This window comes from Serinus canaria, chromosome 15 (assembly GCF_022539315.1).
Source record: "Serinus canaria isolate serCan28SL12 chromosome 15, serCan2020, whole genome shotgun sequence".
NCBI classification, from domain to species: Eukaryota; Metazoa; Chordata; class Aves; order Passeriformes; family Fringillidae; genus Serinus; species Serinus canaria.
In genome coordinates this window covers 11,270,470-11,289,447 of record NC_066329.1, presented here as the reverse complement: position 1 = coordinate 11,289,447, position 18,978 = coordinate 11,270,470, and the positions used below count along the sequence as shown (strand labels likewise).

The 18,978-nt window shown below is 50.7% G+C and overlaps 1 protein-coding gene across 4 annotated transcripts; it reads right to left on the bottom strand.

The window, feature by feature from the left end:
- Positions 1-267: 267 nt before the first annotated feature.
- CAMKK2 (calcium/calmodulin dependent protein kinase kinase 2) lies at positions 268-18,191 on the bottom strand. Of its 4 annotated transcripts, none has more exons than XM_030232074.2 (18): positions 18,010-18,190; positions 12,785-12,901; positions 11,895-12,366; positions 11,152-11,199; positions 10,688-10,741; positions 10,495-10,546; positions 10,273-10,406; positions 9,628-9,664; positions 8,834-8,855; positions 8,442-8,530; positions 8,009-8,208; positions 7,867-7,920; positions 7,338-7,411; positions 6,884-6,971; positions 6,542-6,637; positions 5,884-6,012; positions 3,901-4,001; positions 268-3,538 (listed from the first exon to the last, which is right to left on the bottom strand). In XM_030232074.2, exons 1-18 carry the CDS (start codon positions 18,033-18,035, stop codon positions 3,466-3,468), a joined length of 1,866 nt encoding a protein of 621 aa, XP_030087934.1. In that variant the 5' UTR covers positions 18,036-18,190; the 3' UTR covers positions 268-3,465. The 4 variants fall into 4 exon arrangements, 3 of the variants coding, with proteins under 3 accessions (XP_030087934.1, XP_050836496.1, XP_030087935.1); XM_050980539.1 differs by lacking the exon at positions 18,010-18,190 and adding an exon at positions 17,007-17,098; XM_030232075.2 differs by lacking the exon at positions 6,542-6,637.
- Between the last annotated feature and the right edge of the window lie 787 nt (positions 18,192-18,978).

Sequence of the window (18,978 nt, the reverse complement as noted above, 5' to 3'; positions counted from 1 at the left end):
CATGTGCCTGCTGCTGTTGAGCACTAAGTTGTGTCCCAGCTCAGAGTGCCCTTCCAAGGGCACTCCAGTCTGTGCGTGTGAATGCTCAGTTTGGATTATACAGTGCTCGGGCTCCTGTGGTCCCATCCTAGCCCAAGGTCCCCAGTAATGGTAGAGCACCAGACTTCACTAACACAGAAGAGTGCTTTCAGATTCCTCTTCCAACAAACTCTCACAGCTTGATAAAGACCACTCAAACAGAATAATGGCTCCACTTGATCAACTAACTCTAGGTTTGGTTGCATGTCATTTATTTCAACTTGTACAGTGAAGCTTGAACACCTGTGTGGAAAAACACTTAGTTGTTAGTTTATTCTTTCTTCTTAGGTAATATAATTTAAAAGTGGTAAATACACAGTATTTAAACTTTATACACCTGATAAAGTTAAATGCATAATAAAGGGGTAGGAGTGAAACACAAGCCTTGGTCATTAAACAAACAGTATAAAAATCAGGAATAGTTCAGGACCTTAGAAAAGAAACAGATCAATTGCCTGATAGGTAAGAGGGGACCACCATGGAAAACTACCCAGATAAGAGGCCTGGTTTCCCCTTAGCACTTTCCTGTGTGCTTTCAGAGCCAAAAAGGCTTAGTACCCAGCAATAAGCCCACAGTCAGCACCGGGCTTGCTTGGAAGGAAGGGAGTTGGGGAAATCAAGCTATCGCCCAGTTCCAAGGCACAAGCAAAATGTTCACTATAAGGAGAAAGCTAGCATTACTACTAAGGAACAGCAGCTGGGGAACTGAGCAGGTTTATATACACAGTACAGCTTCTCTAACAGGTCATGCATTTAGAGAGATCTCCCTGACACGGCCATGCTTTATGCTTTCAACAGAGCTGACCAACCAGAAAAATCCACATTGCATTTCTTTCCGAAATGTGCATTCAGCTGCAGCCCCAGCAGAGCCTGCACTGAGGGACACTCGGTTTGGAGAGCACCTTGGGGAAGTGCTGAGTTTAGCATCCTTTAGAACCAAGCCCATGCAGGCAGTCAGACACTGATCAGCGGGAGTATCTGAGGCCCAGAGACTGGCTGGGCACTGGGGAGCTGGTACAGCTGTTGAGAAGCTGTGTTAAACCTGGCAGACCTGTTGGGTCAATGTAAACTGTCTCACCTGACAAATCACAACCAGGGATGGGCAGCACAGAGATCTCTACAACACGCCTCTAGCAAACACACCACACACACTACTATGCACTACCTACAAAGAATTGGATCCCCTAGCTTTTTACATCTTTTTTGGCAGATCAAGTCCATTTGCAGGGTTAGAGAACCAGGCTGCCCACTCACACACATTTCCACAATGAAAAGTCCTGTGTAGGGGGAGCAGGCAGCTGTAATAGTGCTGGCCCCCAAGTTACCTGTTTGGTTTTCCCATAGCTGATGCTGCAGGGCTTTGGCATAGCCTCGGACTAAAATGGGAGGAAAACAGTGCATGTCTTATGGCTCCAAACTCCATAGTATTGCTCCTAAACCACCAACTGTCCTCACTGGCTTTGGAAAGAGGCCAGCAGCACAATGCTTCCATAATAAATTGCAATTTAGGGGCAACATCGCTTCAGGTGATCAAAAGTTGTAAGGGACAGTTTGGGTAGGCATCTGCACCCTTGCTAATGCTGTCCTGGCTTTAACAAAAGCCAGTCTTAACCAGGAATTACCAGGCCAAGTCTGACTGCAGCGGGGCCAAGGACTTTGGCACGCTGCTACTTGTGCTGTCCAGGATAAAATAAAGGAAGACAAGGGAACAGTCACTTTCTAAAGGCAGGGCATCCATGGCCAGGGTTAACAGGCAGAGACCTTACCATTAATCAAGACACTTGGCAGTCTCCTAGTGCCTTCTTCCTGAGGGCAAAGAATTACACCTTATTAGCCCTTCACAACCTTGGGAGACTCAAATCCTCCTTCTCTGTCAGGTACATCAAATGCCTCATTCAAGGTCACACAACCACATCAGACTGAGAAAGGAAAAAAAATCAGACCTTTTCCCCCCTAGTCTCATGCTCCAGCCACAAAACAACTGTACTTACCGTGACCCCTTTCCTCAGGCAAGCCCTGGCTCCTCATTCTCCAGCTTTATCCAAGCACAGAGAATTTGGGAAAATGAGTCTGGATGCCAGAGTCTCTCTCACCACATGGCAGATTATTATTTTGTACAAGCACCACAAATAATCAGAGTAATCTGACTGAAGGTGAAAGAGCTCTTCGTAAGAAACAATCCATTAACTAGATATACACTTAATTTACTAACAAGCCTCTGATCCACAGGCATTCACAAATTACTGGTAACAAACTTGCAAAAAATACATAGCATTGGCCCCAGAATCCAGATTAAGAGTTTGGAAAACAAACGTTTCTTTGAAAGTTACTAGCTAATCATTAAGATCTTAAATTCTAAGCAAGCCCTAAGTCTATACTTAAAAACCAGCAGAAGTTGTATTATTTTAAATTGTAGTAAACCATGTAATGTACATGGAAGTGAAGGATTTTACCCTGAATTTTATATTTTATAGTATATCTACCTAGATCAAGTAAAATATTTAGAAACAAACTGTTAGTGCTTCTTCTGTTGTTTAAAACATTCTAAACACCACCTTTCACTCATATGTCTGCAGCAAAAATAGTTCAAACTGAACTTAAGCCCTTAAATACCTTTTCCTTTCATACACTGAATACCTAACTTACCAAGTCCTGGTCACACCAAGGCCTCTGGAAAGGTGTTAATTACCTGAGGAGGTAATTAACCTCACTTTTTGAACGTCCTGAAGATGCTGTTTCATACAACTTGGCTCACAAAGGTAGGCATTCTTTGAAAGCTGAACAGGTGGGTTTTTGCTTTGTTCCCATGCAGTTAAAAAGGTGTCAATTAAAAACAAACCAGAACTACAAGAAATAGATGAAACAACATTCCTGGTAGGTTGCGAACTCTCAAAGTGCACACATGTGGTTGGTTTTACTGCTGTGTATGCCACTTGGCAAAAGCTTCACCCTTCTGCACGTGCCCATGGCCACACCATGGGCATCATGCCCCTGGGACGCTGGCATCAATCCCTGCAAATTATTTGGCATTAAAACCAGCTAAAAGCAGTTCCAAATGCATTTTCCTTTGGCTGCTGTGGGTTTTGTTTTGCAAAGCCCTCTTGCTGCTCACCACCACCGCTCACCTCTCCACTGTCCACCAGCGCCTCTTCCACCAGAAGTCAGCAGTCAGTCCAAGTGCTCGGAGATGCTCCATGTTTATGGCAAATAATCAGATGTCTGATAAGGTGTGATAACATGCTGCTATGTGAGCTCTACATCCAGCATTGTACTGAGATAGCGCCATGTCATGCTGTGTTTGCTCTGGGCTCTGGTCACCTCGTCCCCAGCACACGTTTGGTGACGTGCCCTGGATGGAGCTGCTCAGCAGAACCGGAAAGTCCACGTTCAAGAAAGAAGTTCCTCCTCTCCCACGTTGGGCAAGTCGTTGCATTTCAGGTTATCTTCACTGCCTTGTTTCCTGTTTTCAAAGGAAATAAAACAGCTGCTGAGTGACTCAGAAAAAGGGAAAGGAGGCCATGAGACACCAGTTTCTGCCCCTTCCCTGCCATGGGATCTTTGGGATGATGAGCATGTGTCATCTCTCCCCATGTAATGGGCTGGAAGTGCCATAAAAAGATGTCTTTCATCCCATCAGAACGGCAGGATATTCCTTGCCACAAAAATCACATAAAGCAGTTACAGATCAGACAGGTGGGGTGTGAATGTCGCATTCATGGCCCTCATGAAAGTTTCAAAACCCAACTATTTAATTTCTCCCCCAGAGTATCAGAAAAAGCTGCTAAATGTCTTTTTGGGCCGAGGTGAGGTGATGACACTTACGGCAGCAGGTTCCCAGAGGAAGACAATGACCTCTCCTCCCTCTTGCTCCCCTCAAACGGGTTCCCAAAGGATCGCTTCCGGATCATTGTTTTAACCAAGATCTGCAAAACCAGAATGCAGTTCACTGGGGTGCTTTCCCTTCATTCAAGAGCAACAGGAACATCCAACTTGCATGCCCAAGTACTTAAAAAAACTAGTGAAAACAAGTCAAAGTTCTCTATAAATAGAAATCAGAAAGAAGCATCTTTGCAAGTTTCCAGCTGCTTAATACAGGGGCTGTATCCTCATCTGAAACCCTTGTGAGAGCCACACCAGGTGTAAGAGGCTGGAAAGGAGAGCAAAGCCAAGTCTGGGAGGTTTCTTTCCTTTCCAGAAGCAGATTTTACTGATTGCTGCATCCAGTACCTGTAAATTTCCAGTCCTCCATGATTACCTGGCAAAATAATTCACTGGAAAGGAAGAGGGAAAAGAACTGGCACAATTTTACCTTAATGTTTATCTGAAACCAAACTGAAAGCTGGCCATTTGTCCAGCTTTGGCTGCAAAACACAAAGTTACCAATCAGAGACTGGTGGAAACAGAGATGTGTCAGGATTCTTCCCTGACATCCCTCAGCTTGTTTTGTTGGTGGGAGCAGACATCAAGATGAGCAGCACTGGACCCTGCCTCAGCAGGGACATCCCTGAGAGCCCCTGGCTTCATTTGATGTTGCTTCTCATCCCTCTGAGCCTTGTTTATCTGCTCACCAGGGCGCACAGAGAGCTGCTCTGTCTCTGAAGGCGAGGGTGTTCTAAGAGTCAAAGCCACGTGAGTGAATCTCATACTGGAGCGTCAACGCCTGCACTTGGCTGCACAAAGATCAGGCACCAGAGGGTAATTCTGAAGATCAAATGCAAATTTGAAAATACCACATTTGCCTGGAGGCAATGTGTTATCTAAGAGTCAAAGAGGTGCAGTAAAATCTGATTTGCCTTGAGCTGTGCTGAACACACCTGGATTTCAGCAGGGCTGGGAGCACTGAGCCTACTGATCCAGTCCCCTCTGAACAGGAAAAAAGGGGTAAACCCCTCAACAATGGTGATCTCTTTAGACAACATCTGCTTTTTCAGCCTCAGCAGCACGAGGTACATTTGCATGTTCACACAGCTGTGGTCATTGAGATTTCTGCATGGCATCCAAAAGGGAGAGAGCTCCAGAAATGAGGCCAGATGTGGGCACAGCTAGAAGATGGAAAAGGGGCTTCAAAGGGAAGCCTGTTTTTCAAAAAAATCACACCCTGGGTGCCTACAGGCAGATAACACCAGGCCAGGAACTGTGAATGGTCGGTCACTCTTTCTCTTAACACAAGGGCTGGCGGCACCCAAAGAAATCATTAGGTTCGAAATCACAAAGGATTTCACTTTCTACACAGGACAGGGTTACACTGTGGTTCTCACCAACACAGTGGGTTGCAAAGAATAAAAATATGAGCTTGAAAAGAGATGAGATGAAGTCACCAAGAATAGCTCCAGGCGGGGGCTGATGCACATCGTGGCCCAGATAAAATCTCCATCCCAGGAACCTCCCCCAGCCCCTCTGGCTGGACAGGCAGAACAGGGCAGGAGCTTCTTGTGCCTGGCCAAAACACCTGCTCCCAGCCACAGGCAGGTTCTGGACCAGATGCTCTTTTGCCCTGAGTGAATACAGTAATATTTAGGCAGCCAGCTCAAGCAGGAAGACCATCAACCCACTGACAGTTACCTTTGAAACTGCTCTAAAATATTCCCCCTGCACTGTGGACTATGGCCATGTCCAGTGAGCTGCTGAGACCCTGAGACACCCAAGTGTCTTGCAGCACTTGTTTCCAAGAGAGGGAAGGTCTTTGCTCTAATCCTGCCCAATGCTTTTGCCCTTCAGCAGTGAACTCCAACTGCTCAGGACCACCCCAGCAGGCAGCATGGACCCCACTGTGCATCCACAGACCATCAGCTCCTTTGTACTCACCACGGTGGCCAGGCTGGGGATGTGCTTGACTGAATTCTCTACTTCCTCCTCCGTCACCTCAACGAGGGTGCAGTTTTCATCCTCCGTGGGCAGCAGCTCCGCTCCGTTCTTGGTGACCCAAGGGTGCAACTTCAATTAATAACACAGCCTGTCAGGAACGATTTCCCTTTTTTCATAACTCAAACAACACAAGCCTGGCAAACGCTTCTCCTTGTCCAAGCTCCTGAAATGGCAGGGAGCAGGGCAGGGCTGTGCCATGTCACTGGTGAGCCAGCTCACCTTGGTGCCAGCAGGCACTGCACAGCCTGGAGCACAAAATGCCATGGCGTGGCTCGTCCAGAGCCAGCACTGGCCCCAGCTATACAACCAAGCCATGAGTGACCTACAGCACTGGCATCTCTGGGCTTTAGGGAAGGAGACCTATCTTCACTCTCATCTTATGGATGAGACAGCAGCAGGAGGCAGGAGAGATTTATTCCAGTCCACACATATGAGCAGCAGTGATGGGGAGACCCACCGAGCCCTTGTCCTGGAGCTGGTTTAATCCATGCCTGAAGGCAGAACCCCTGTTTCTCCTGGCCCACACACCTGGTGACTTGGTCGGCTGCAGGAGGAGCACAAAAGGTTCCACAATTCCCCCGCAATCCTTTCCCCCTACCTTGGTCTCCATTCTCTCAGCTTCTCGCCCCTTCCAGGCTCCCGCAGGGGCGAAGGACCAGAAATCTCCTGCGAAAGGGTGTTGCACAGTACTTTCCTGGTAGCAGAGGAAATACTGTACTCAGGGGATTTCCTTTTGCCTGCCACTTCTATAGGCACCAAAGGTCCCAAAGCTGAGCAGGTCCCAGAGCAGGGGAAGGAGCTGGGACTTACCTGCCCAGGGGCCCTGGGCACAGGGGGAGGACCTAGCCTGGCACGATCAAACTGACTCCCAAAAAAAGCAGAGCAAGGAGAACCCAACAGAAGTGAAGGCACAGCCAGCACCAAGCAGCTGGGTCAGTACCTTGATTTCTGGGACCGAGATCCTAGATTCAGGATTTTTATCCAACATCCGTGTAATCAAATCCTTCAAGAAGTCCGTAATTTCTGGCCTGTGGAAGGAAGAAGGGAGAGATGACCTGGGGAAAGGGATGGGTCCTGCCTCTGTTCTTCACCCCAGTGCCAGCTACTATGAGCCTTCTGAGCAGAGGGGCTGGACTCCAGCCCCAACAGGAGGCAGCTCTGGGTTCTTGTACACCCCCTCCTCTCCAAACCCCCAGAAAAAGCAAAATATTCCCTTTAGAGGCAATGTGAAGTGTGATCCCACATTTACAAGGTAGGGAGAGACCAACTCAAAGCCTGAATTTTGCAAAACCACAGAAGAGCAGGCCCAGCCCTACCCAGGCAGTGCTTGAGAAACAACTCAAATGAGCTGTAAAATAAGAATGGATGGGTTGTTTTTGGTTTTGAGTACTTACTGGTCTGGGAACTCCAACGTTTGGGTCTTGATTTTATTGTGTAAACTCAGGATCCTTTCATCCATAAAAGGGCACTACCACAAAGAAAAAGAACAATGAGGAAATCAACAACTTCTGTTAAGAGGCATCCATGGGGCAGCCAGAGGAACATCAGGATCTCATAGGGTTTGAAGGAAAGCAAAGATCCAGTTACAGGTAAATTCCAAAAGATTTCCAATTATATCAGTGTCTACTTTTAAGCTCCATGAAAAAAACATTTAACCAAAAATTAACAATTACTAAAATAATTCCTTTCCTAAAAAATCTGCCCAAAACCAGAATTTTTTCCACTGGGGAAGAAGAGATGCCCAACCCTTTTGGCTGCACTCATCCCAGGGACAGGCAAAGGTTTCCCATTTCCATCCTTACATCCTCATCTCCACTCAGCTCAACAGGGACACAAGGTGCCAGTCCCACTGCTTACCTGGAACATGGGAGGCACAAACCAACCCCCCAAACACCAACAGCACTGAAAAATCCATCTCATTACCTGCCCAAACACAAAGCAGTACAGCGTGATCCCCATGGCCCAGACATCCAAAGCCTGCAGAGTGAAGAAAGCAGTTAAATCTACAACAAGATTTCTGTTTGTGCAAGGTTAGCCCAAGACCATTGTAATTGCTATTAAATACCTTTCCAGAGAAGATTTTCCTGGTTTCTGAGAGGGTTTCTGGAGCCATGAAGGCAGGAGTGCCCACTGTGTTGGTTAAGAGGGCATCAGCGCCCTTGAACTCGTTGCTCACTCCAAAGTCGGCGATCTTGACGTGCCCATCTTCCCCCACGAGGAGGTTGGAAGGTTTAATATCCCGATGGATTATCTTCTGATAGTGCACTGCAGCAGAGGGACAATGAGTGGTGCAGCAGCAGCACTGGTTTGCAGCAAAGGAGCCACGAGGGCTCCATGTGGCTCTTTCTGCTAACACCACCACCAGCCCCAGCTTTAAAAGTCCCTGTGCAGCATGAGCCACCAGAAATGGCACCGTACACCAGCAGAAAGGCCAGCTCCAGGTGTTCAGAAAAAAACCCAAAAATAAGAAATCCCATCTTTTTTGCAGAGACACTTACAGTATTCAATGCCCTTAATCAGATCCTGGAAGTAGAACCGAGCCTGGTCCTCACTGAGAGGTTTCAAGGTTGGGATTTCCATCACAGGGCTGTGAAGGCAACAGAGAATGGAGTTCATTCCCCACCTGCATGTGCTGAAACAGGGCCTGAAGGCTTTGTCACTCGCTGGTGAGAGCACACAACCCCAAACACAGGCACACAGTACACAGGGTGTACTCAGCTGTAACCAGGCCAGGGAAATGCTACTCAAAGCTCAAGCCCCAGCCATGAACCTCCCCATCACCTCTGCACCCCATTCCCACCTTGGGTGGCCAAGCTCTGCCACCCACAATCCCATCTGATGTTCAAGTGTTAGTAGGATTAAATTTGGAAATCTGGAATTCAGTACTCACCCCTGCTTCACCAGCTCAAACACTGCAACACAAAAGAGAAGGTGATTACAGATGGTTTACAGGGTATGGCTCCTGCAAGCACAGCCTCAGCACAAAAGCAATTATTTTAATGACAAAAATTCTAAAAATAATATGTTATTTTTAAAAAGGAGATGCTGTCTTATGCAAGGCACGTGCATTTGGGTTGCTCCCTTTTCAGTTAAGTGGATGCTGCCAACTATCTTCTCAGTGTTGCAGCTTCAGCATCATGAAGTGCCCTCCATGGCACACAAAACCCCTCAATTTGCCACCAAAAAAGGCTGAGCACACACCCTGGGCAAACCTCAGTGCTTAGTCATGAAGGCATCACATGCTCCTCCACTAGTACAGACTGAACATAAATGATAAAAAAAAAAATGCCTTCTTCAAAAGTTGTGTGTTACCTGAAGCAACAACTGCAGTCTGCCAAGCAGGTTGGGATGTGGCTCATTTGTACCTTGGATAATTAACTTGTGCCTTTTCCCAAAGCCAGAGAAATAGAACTTCTTTCTATCATTCCAGCTTCAAAGCTGAGAACATCAATGCTGGTGCCTCTCACGGCAAATCATGCCCTGGTGTCGAATTAATGCCAATAAAGTGCTATAAAGCACTCTTATCTCTGTTCACAACCCAGACTGCATCTTATTTCCTCCTCCAGCACATCAGGCTGTACCCACAGTGGAGGAGAGACCCAGCCCTGCACACAGAGCTGCTCCAAAACACAGTGGGAGCCTTTTGCTCCATCCCTCTGACACCCCAGGGCAGTGGGCAGTTACCCATGTACAGGTGATCCTCACTGGGGTCATCCAGGACCTGCCAAAAGAAGAAAAAAGGCAATTAAATAGTGCCAAGAAAGCCTTGCAAATTAAGCATTGTGATATTTTATTTAGCAGCCATCTCCGTTCTGCACCATCTGCACCATCAGCACGGTCTGCTCGTCTCTGAGCTTCTACCCACAAGAGTAGGGAAAAAAAGAGGACAGAGATGTAGCTGTACTTCAAGGAAGCAAATATTTAAAACACACAGGAAGCATCATCTGACTCATGAGCCAAATAAACTCCAGCCTGCACATCCTTAATTCTTGATTTTTGGACTGTTTCATACAGGCAGTGGGTGGAGGGCAAGGCAGCTGCACTGTTGAACTCACAGAAACACCAGTTCTTCCCCAAAACCTGTATCAGCACTTGTTTCCTCCACAGAAGAAACATTTTTCTGCATTTCCCCTTCTGAGCAGGAAAGAAAAAAATCTTTTGGGAGGTGAGAATAAAAAACCTTCTAACTAAGGAAAACACAAAATTCTTCCAAAGGTAGGACCTGCTCTTGCTCCCTTCTGGGGTCACTCCCTTTCACCCAGCCCATCCCTGCAGCATTCAGGCTCCGTCATGCTCAAGGATGAGTTTTGAAAAGGGGCCAGCTCTTACCTCCACCAGTTTCACCACATTGGGGTGGTCCAGCTTCTTCAGGATGGCAATCTCCTGGTAGACCTGCTCGATGGGCCCTCTGGGCTGCAGGCAGCCCTCGGAAGCAGCTTTGGCCCCGCGGGGTGGCGGGCGGCCTGAGGAAAGGCAAAGATGTGTCCAGTTGGGAACAATCCCCCAGGATCCCCAAAACATCTCCCAGCCAAAAGGCTTTCTGCCACTTACGGGGGAAGCCCGCCTGTCTCATCAGCTTCTTTTTTGAGAGAACCTTCATTGCCTGCAAAAGGAGAACAAATGTGGAATTTGGGGCAAGTCAAGGATAAAATGTGGCTGGTGGGAAAGGGCAGGGAGTCAGCAGAGGGGATCCATCCCCCTCCCAACTGCCCCGCTGCAGGCTCCAGGGCTGTGTGCTACTCACATAGTAGGTGTTATCATCCTCATTGTAGGCCAGCTTCACCACCCCATAGGAGCCCTGGAGAGGGGGACAGTCATGGGGCACAAGTTAGGAACAATCCAGAAAACCCACATCACCAAACCAGGCTCTGGGCTCCTCCACAAACCCACCCCACAGGGATCACAGAGCTGGTGGGCGATGCTGGGATGAGCAGGGGGGTGTACAGTCTGACATCACACTGACAGCAAAGAAAAGCTTCAAATGCCCCATTGTGTGGGAGGGAGGGGGAAGGGGAAAAATTAGTAATAATTTTAAAAATATACAATTCAATTGGCACCACTCAGAAAAAAACAGCAAGCAACAAAGAGCTGCCGTGGCGAGGGCTGGACTTGCTCCTCTTCTGGAGCATTCCCATGACTGGAAAGTGAAAGCAAGCCCAACACCCTCCCAACACAAAACCCCTCATCCACCCCAAACCCAATATTCACCTTCCCAATCTCATCCTTCAGCTTGTACTGGTTGAGCTGCACACAGTCCTGTGGGGAGAGAGTGGGGAAGTTTGGCATGAGCCACAAAACTTCTCACATTTGCACTTCTCCTTTTAAATCGCCTGCAAAACTTTCTCTGCAAACTCACACCCCAAGCACCCGTGTGGGGCTGGGCAGCTTAGATTCATGAGCCACAAAACCACCCACCAAGCCACACATTGGTGTGTTTATAGAGGGCTAATTGCAAACGTTAATGGCTGGGCAGGGATCTTGTCCTGTCCACTCATGTAGAACGGAGGGACACGGAGAGCCCTGAGGGGTTTAATGCTGGCGACCTGGCGCCAAGTAATTTTATTTCTTCTGGGCATAGCAGCCACTTGCTGCCTGCTTTCTGTCAGGCTGGGGGAAGGCAGGCCTGTTTTCTCTTTAGATCTCAGTGAACTTCTTTGGTTTTTTTAATTTTTAAGGAGTAAAGAAAGAAAATTGCTACACTCCTGGCGTCCATCAAACACAGCCATGAGAGCTGCGGCATCAGCAAAAGGCACAAAAACTGGTGAGTTGGGGTCTCACCTCCCTGAGGGCTCTCCCCATGGCCCAGGATATCTCAGGGCCCCCTGCCACACACCTGCAGACATGCCATGAGGGTTTATCCCAAAAAAAACAAGCAAGAAGAAATGCTACTGCGGGAAAATCCAGGCAGATGGGGGCAGGACAACTGCAGGAGCAGCGTTCATCCCCCTCACCTGCAATCCTGTGATGGACACACGGTTGGACTCCACTGTTGGCCGCCGTGGCAGCCGTGGGGAGGAGTGCGGGGACGTCACCGGGGAGTAGGGGAGGGAGGGGTAGATGAAGCGTTCCTTGGCACCGTCGCCGTGCCCGGGCGAGCGGGCAGGCTGCGGCCGCTCCTGCAGGGACAGCTTGCGGCCGGAGAGGTGCAGCTTCCGGCCCTCCCCAAAGCCCTCGGTGCTGGGCACGTCCATCTCCTCCTCGCTCGCGCTCCCCGCGGCCTCGTGCTCGGTCACCACGATGAGCGAGGCCATGCTGCCGTGGCCGGGGCTCAGCGCTGGGGGGTCCCGCAGGGCCGCGGGGGCTCGGCAGCCACAGCCTCCGGCGCTGCAGAGGGGCTGTGGGGTGGGTGAGCTACTGGGGACAAGTGGCGGCGTGGAGGAACCGATGGCCTCATCCTGGCCATGCTGTGGTGGAGAGATGTGCCTGCAAACACAGGATAGAGAGTTAGCCAGACTCTCCGGAAAGCAGGATTTCCTGCTGGTCATTGTGCTACAGATTGATTTATTCATTCCATAGGAATGGTGAAGCCAGGGGCAGCAGTGCAGGATTGCACCAGGATGCACAGTCACCCTGCCATGGGACAGACCAGGAGCCATCCTCAACCCCAGGGCTCCCACCACTGCTCCTTCCACCCTTTTTATCTAAACACCTCCAGGGAATAACAACTCCATCATCTCTACTATGGAAATACTCCAAAGGGATTATTTTAAAGGGGCAGGATAAAGAATTGCGCTATACCGGCATAAATACCACTGAGTTCCCTACCTTACTGCTCAAAGTGGGCACATCTCTACCAAGTCGCCCCAGACAAAGCAGTTCAGGGGCACAAAGACCCACTTACCAAGCGTGGGGTGCAGGACCAGTCCCCTGGCTCACTGCTTCCTCCCACAGCCCATCATTGCTGGTGATTTCTGTTCCTCGCCCTGGGGCCTTTTGTGCAAAACTCAGGTATCCAAACCTTGAGATAAATGAGAAAACTGTTAGCAACAACAACAAAAAAATAAATTAAAAAATCAAATAATTAAGTGATAATTAAAAAAGAGGAGAAAATTATGTTAATTCACACATGCCAGGCACTCCACAGCACCTGGGGCTGTTCAGTGGTTGGTTGGCTGTAAACCATTGCTCTTCCCTGCCCCAACACTGGTGCTGTTTTTAATTTCTAGGTTAACAAGTTGCCACAAAAGGAAGTGAAAAAAAATATCCTGAAACAACCAGCCCAGGAGCAGGAACAGGGTTTGAGGCATTTTTCTGCCTGGTTCCCACACCTCAACGAGGCGGCCGGTTAAAATTAGCTCCACTCATCTCCACTGAAGTTTCCGTGCTGCACCCGCAGCACAACCACTCTGAATCAGCCCAGCAGAAATTATGGGTCAAGTACAGAAATCAAATCGTCTCCCCCGTCCTCCAGGCTTCACAATGGCCTAATTGCTGTTTTCAACACTGATCTATAAACCAGAGCTTTTGTGCCCAAGTGGGATCGGCCTGGAGCTGAAGCCAATGCGGCACCGCTTGCTGCTCTGAGGCATGGAGAAGCACAGGGCTGGGGAGGCTATAAATAAGCCAACGAACAGCAACGAGGACAAACTATTCCAGAAACACTGAGATTCGTGGGGCTGAATCCACTCCTGGACAGGGCTTTGCTGGATGAGAGAGCCAGGAACCACCAGCCAAGTCAAATTCCCCCCGCAGTGCTGCTGGCAGCCCTCAGCAGCATGTTTTAATGCACTCCCAAATGGATTAAAACAAACAGGCAGCCCCCCCATTCATCCTGAATTTACAGGGATGCATCTCGAGGCTATTTGCCTGCTTTGGGCACCCCTCCAGTGGGCACATATAAATAGCTGCCCTGAAGCCGGAGCTGATCCGAAATGCTGTGCCCTCTACCCTCACCGTGCTCTGCGGCCGCACCAAAAAAGGCAGCTCATCAGGAGAGCCTTGGGATGAAACCACCCCAGGAACATCACTGGTAGCAACACAATCCCCAGCGGTGACACAGCATCCCATGCTGCCCCCAGAGCATCACCTGTAGCCTGATTTCCAAGGGTTCCTGACAAACTTTGCCAGACTTGAGCAAAATTGAGTTATGAAGCCTCAGTCACACTTGAGAGCTGAGCTGTCCTGGCTGGCGGGAGTTAATTGGCTTGACCAGGATAAACATATCAAGTCTGATTAATTCAAGCAAGCTTCCCCAGGCTCTGTAAATTAAAAGTCATCCAAGCCCCATCGTAACATCATCTGAAGTGGGAAATCAGAGGGATTTTCCCTCTGCATGTGTGCAAAGGGTCAGAGGATGGGGGTTTTAAGAAATTGCTGAGATGACGCCTCGCCTGAGAGAAACCCAAAAGTGGAGTCACACTGTTGAACACAGCCCTGTTATCCTTAATAAGCACATGAAGAGGAGGTGGTGGAGAACAGCTGTATTCCCAGCCTGAGAGAAAGTAAAATAGCTGAAACGAGGGCATAAATCCCAAAGAGAGAAAATACAGCCTGGGGGCTTTGGCTTCACCAATCCATCCGGGCCCTTGCCTGGGGAAAAGCAGCACATTCTGTTATGAACTCCAGCAGATCCTTATGTAAAAGGGAGCAGCACATGCCCACAAAATCCTCAGGAAATATAACAGCCTGGTGTATAGGAATGATTTATCGGCACAGCTTTTGGCTGCAATCCATATATAACCCATAGCGGCTGCAGCAGGATTATCGAAGCAATCAGTCTCGCATCTAATTCAGCAAGGAGAGGGATATTAAAATGAAAAGAGGTCTGTGAAACCCTGGCAGCAGCTCTCCCTCTCACTCAGCGTCCACGTGGCTTGAGCAGAAGCAAATGGGAGTGGAATCAGCCCCTGCGAGGGTGTGGGATTTTCACAGCCCCTCGGCAGCCCCAGCTCTGCAGAGAGCGTGTGGGCCCTGCCTGGGCCCTGCTGGATGCGGCCATCTCTGAATGGGAACACGCTGACTGATTCCAGGTGAGTGCAGAGGGTGACACCTTACAGCCAGCACTGGCTGCAGGGATTTCAGTCAGAGCATAGGGATGCATCTGCCTGCCCTTCCCTTCCTTGAGCTGCTTCTCTACCCAGATGCAGGGGCTGCACACTCATCTTCCCCACACCTGTGTCACTGTGGCAAGGCCAGACACAGTGTCAGGATCAGACCCTCCACAGTGAGTAAGACTTGGTGGCAGCTCAGCAGTGACCCCTCCATCCATCCTTCCTTGGGGGTCAGCTCACAAATCACAACTTCAGCCGTTTATAACAAAACTGAACTCAAAACACCAAAACCGGGGCTGATTTTACTTGCAGACATCCTCCCCTGCTACTGCTGGAGGTTGGTTAAAAGCCAGGCAGGGCCAGCCTGGGGCAGTTATTGGTCTCCCTGGGCACAGTCCAGTGGCTATTTTGCTTTCCCCGGTCACGGTCAGCGGTGGAAGTGCCCGTGCCAAGAGTGGTGTCATCTGCAGCAACGGGGGCATCGATCACAGTTTCCCTTCCTACGGGTGAGCCCAGACCCTGCCAGAAATATATTAGTCACTGTAGTATACAAAGACCATATGCATGCCCTACCTGACTTTTAATGGAAGAAAAATCTCCCAGCAGCTTTTCTAGAAGTCAGAGGACACCCAAATTTATGAGATACTGGAAACAGGCGCCCATGCCCCATCTAGGACAGGTACCTGTGCCCAAGCAGCAAAGCTTTTCATCATCCAGGGTGAATGGAAGAGCCTCCTGCACTGCCTGGCCAAGCCAACATTGAGTGGAAAGAATTGGGGGGAAAAAAATGCAAAGCCAGGCCGGTAGCATTGTAGTGTCACAACACCCAGCAGCAAGTTTCAATAGGAATCACAAAAACATCTTTACCAAGGTTTTTTTATAATTATAAAAAAATATTGCCTAATACTGCTGAAGCAATATATAATGAGCATCCCAAAAGAGCCTAAGCTCCAGAGATGGTGTTGAGCATGGACCAGGATAAGCTCAGGGCACCTCCATCACCTTGTCCAGCACTGCCAAGCAACTCCCAGCTTTCCTGGAAACATAAACTCCAGCCCACGATGCCCACAAGAGAGGAAACTAGAGCAGCTCTCCACTTTGTGAACACCACTTAAAAGACATTAAGGCAGAGTTGAAAGCAAAGGCTCCTCCAAATTACCTCCCTGGAACAGACACCCCTCACAGCACACTCAGGTATGGGCTTTTGGGGTTTGTCTCTGCCTCAGGGGAGGGGCTGTCTCTGTGGGTGTGGGCCATGAAGTCAACTCTGGTGCCCACAGCTGCCACACATCCTCTCCGCAGCACGGTTCCCCTGGCCCTGAGGACAACCTGGTCCTGTCCCCAGGGGTGGTTTCTGCCCCGGCAGCATTGCAGTCAGCCCATAGCTCCATCACACCAGCTTCCCGTGGTCATCTCACTTCTGTTCTTGGTCTCGACTGTTACCTTCATGCTCCTGATGCTCTGTGCCGTGCACGTGGCTGCAGGGCTGCATCCACCTCCTAACTACGCTCTGTCACTCGCAGCAACCCAACCTGTGGCTTCTAATGAGACCCGTGCCCTGTACACAATCGCTCCGCCAGCTCCATCCCCTCTCACTTGTCCCTTGACCTTAAAAACCCCTCCTTTCCCCAACCCCATGGCCTATCTTTCCCCGGCACCCCTGATCCCGGCCCTCAACCCCCGGACAGGAGCCCCATGGGGTCGGTGGGACACGCGGTGTGGCCACCCGGTCCCATCGCCGCGCCCGGGGTGCCGCCGCCCGCCGATACCGCGGCACGTGTGGGGGCCGGCGGCAGAGGGATGTCCGCGGGGCCCGGCGGCCACGGCGCGGGATGGGGAAATGACAGCACCGAGCCCGCACCGCGGGGGTGTCCGCACAGGCCGCCCGCGAGAGAGCCCCGTCCGGGGGCGATGCCGTTCGCCGCCCGCAGAGCAGCCCCAGCCCCGGCTCCATCCCCGGCTCGGCCGCCCCCGCCCGCCCGGTCCCTCCGGGCGCGGCTTTGTCTCCACCACCGCGGGCGCATCCCCCGGCCGGGCCCGCCCGGCCTCCCCGCCCGTTCCCGCAGCACCGACCTGGCGGGGAGCGACCCCGGGACTCCGCAGCCCCCGCAGCCCCCGCCGCGCTGGGCCGGAGCGCCGCTGCCCGGCGCCGCCTTCGCTTTCGGTTCCGCTCCGGCGGCGGCAGCGGGAAGGAGGGAGGGAAGGAGGGAGGGAGCGATGGAAGGAGGGAGGGAGGGAGAAAGGGAGGCCCCGCTCCGCCCCGGGGAAGGGCAGGTTTCCCCCCGGGCAGCCGCATCCTGCCCGCCCGCCCCCGTAAGCCGCTGTTGCGGTGTGTTTTGTTCTTTTGTTTATTTATAAATTTTCCCCCCAGTGAGATGGCCGCGCGGCCCCGCGTCACCTCCCGGCGGGATGCAGCGCGGAGCCCCGGCCGGTCCCGCTGCCGCCGACCCCGCTGCGGGCTCCCCGCGTCCACCTCGGAGGGACCCGAACCCCGGCGTCCCCCGGCGCCGCTTCCTCCCCCTAGCCCCCGTGCAAACCCTGGGCTTCCAGCGTCAGGTCGGCTGGGGGCAAACCGGGTTACCTGCGCCAGTTCCCCTGCACTGAGCGATTGCCCAAATCATCACCTAAAGGAGGGGTTTGGAAAACAGTTGTTTGGACATGTCTCAGAGGCCACCACCAAAGAGTTTCCATTCAAGTTGCAGCTCTGTAGCGCTGAGACAGAGCTCACGGGCACGACCTTTAACACCCCAGCTGACACCAGCCCTCGGCAAAGACACCCCTTGCTCTGTCCAGTATTTGGGGTTTGGTTTTATTTCCATCCAGCACCATTTCTGCACCAAACTCAGCCCCGATTTTCTTTACATGAAGGAACAGCTTCAGCCTTGAGCAAATGCAAATGCCACAGCTGGCCAAACCCTCTTCCTCATTTTGCTTCAAGACTCGTTTAGTGGCACCACTTTGAGACTGTAGAGCTCCCCAGAGCAGAGCCAGGCCTCCATGCCAGCTTTGTCAATAAACACTGTATTTCTGACCAGAATCTTGAAAGCCACTCTAAATATCAGGTTTATGCACTTACCGGAATGCAGTGGGTGCTCCGAACATTTCAAGGATTAAACTCCTCGATGTTGGTTAAAACACAGCAGAGAGGGAATGAGCCAACACCAGTGTTCCACAGAGCTGGGTTCCCCTTTGCCGTTGGAAACCTCGTTTTGAAATCAAGGCCCTGATGATCTGCCAACAGCCCCGATGCAGCACTAATTAATGGAATGTGTAAACTAACACCGGACTATCCTCACCTCAACCACACCCTAGTGCTTCTCTCTTCCTCCTTACCTGGCCCAGCTCCAGCAGAACCAGTTTTAGGTCTGGTGTGGCAATGCCACAGTCAAGTCTGCTGCTTCCAAGCAGGGTAGCTCCAGGGCTTTAATGATGCTCAGCTTTTCTACAGTCACCAGGTGACTGGCACCCATCAAAGGTTTACACTTACATGAGTGCAATCCAGTCTGCCCTCAAATTGCACACTACAGTCAAAATAAAATTTTCTTCCAAAATGAGGATCTCATTGCTGGCAGTCAATGCCAGCCCATCACATACTCTGTTATAGAATGGTTTGGGATAGAAGGGATCTCCAAATCCACCCATGGATGAGTAGGGACACCTGCCACTATCCCAGGTTGCTCTAAGCCCTGTCTAATCTGACCTTGAACACTTCCAGGGATGAGACAGCCACAGCTGCTCTGGGCACTCTGTGCCAGGGCCTCCCACCGCACCCTCACAGGGGAGAATTTCTCCCCAGTATCCCATCCAACCCTGCCCTCTGCCAGTGGGAAGCCATTCCCTGTGTCCTGTCACTCCAGGCCCTTGTCTCTCTCTCTCCAGATTTCTTGGAGATTTCTTGGCCCCTCCAGATTACTTCAGTCAGTTGTGATCCCCATCTATTCACCCATAAAAGCAGAGCAGGTGAATGACACGGTGCTGAGGGGAGAACACACACAATAAAACATTTCAGCTGAGCTGGGGCTGTTGTTTCCCACTCTTCACCCTC

Excerpts from the sequence above, each read along its gene's own strand:
- CAMKK2 (XM_030232074.2), bottom strand. The coding sequence starts at position 18,035 with ATGTTCGGAGCACCCACTGCATTCCG. Across the intron at positions 12,902-18,009 it reads GGAGCACCCACTGCATTCCG|GTTTGGATACCTGAGTTTTG; the intron begins GTAAGTGCATAA and ends ATTTATCTCAAG. Across the intron at positions 10,742-11,151 it reads TGAAGGATGAGATTGGGAAG|GGCTCCTATGGGGTGGTGAA; the intron begins GTGAATATTGGG and ends CCCCCTCTCCAG.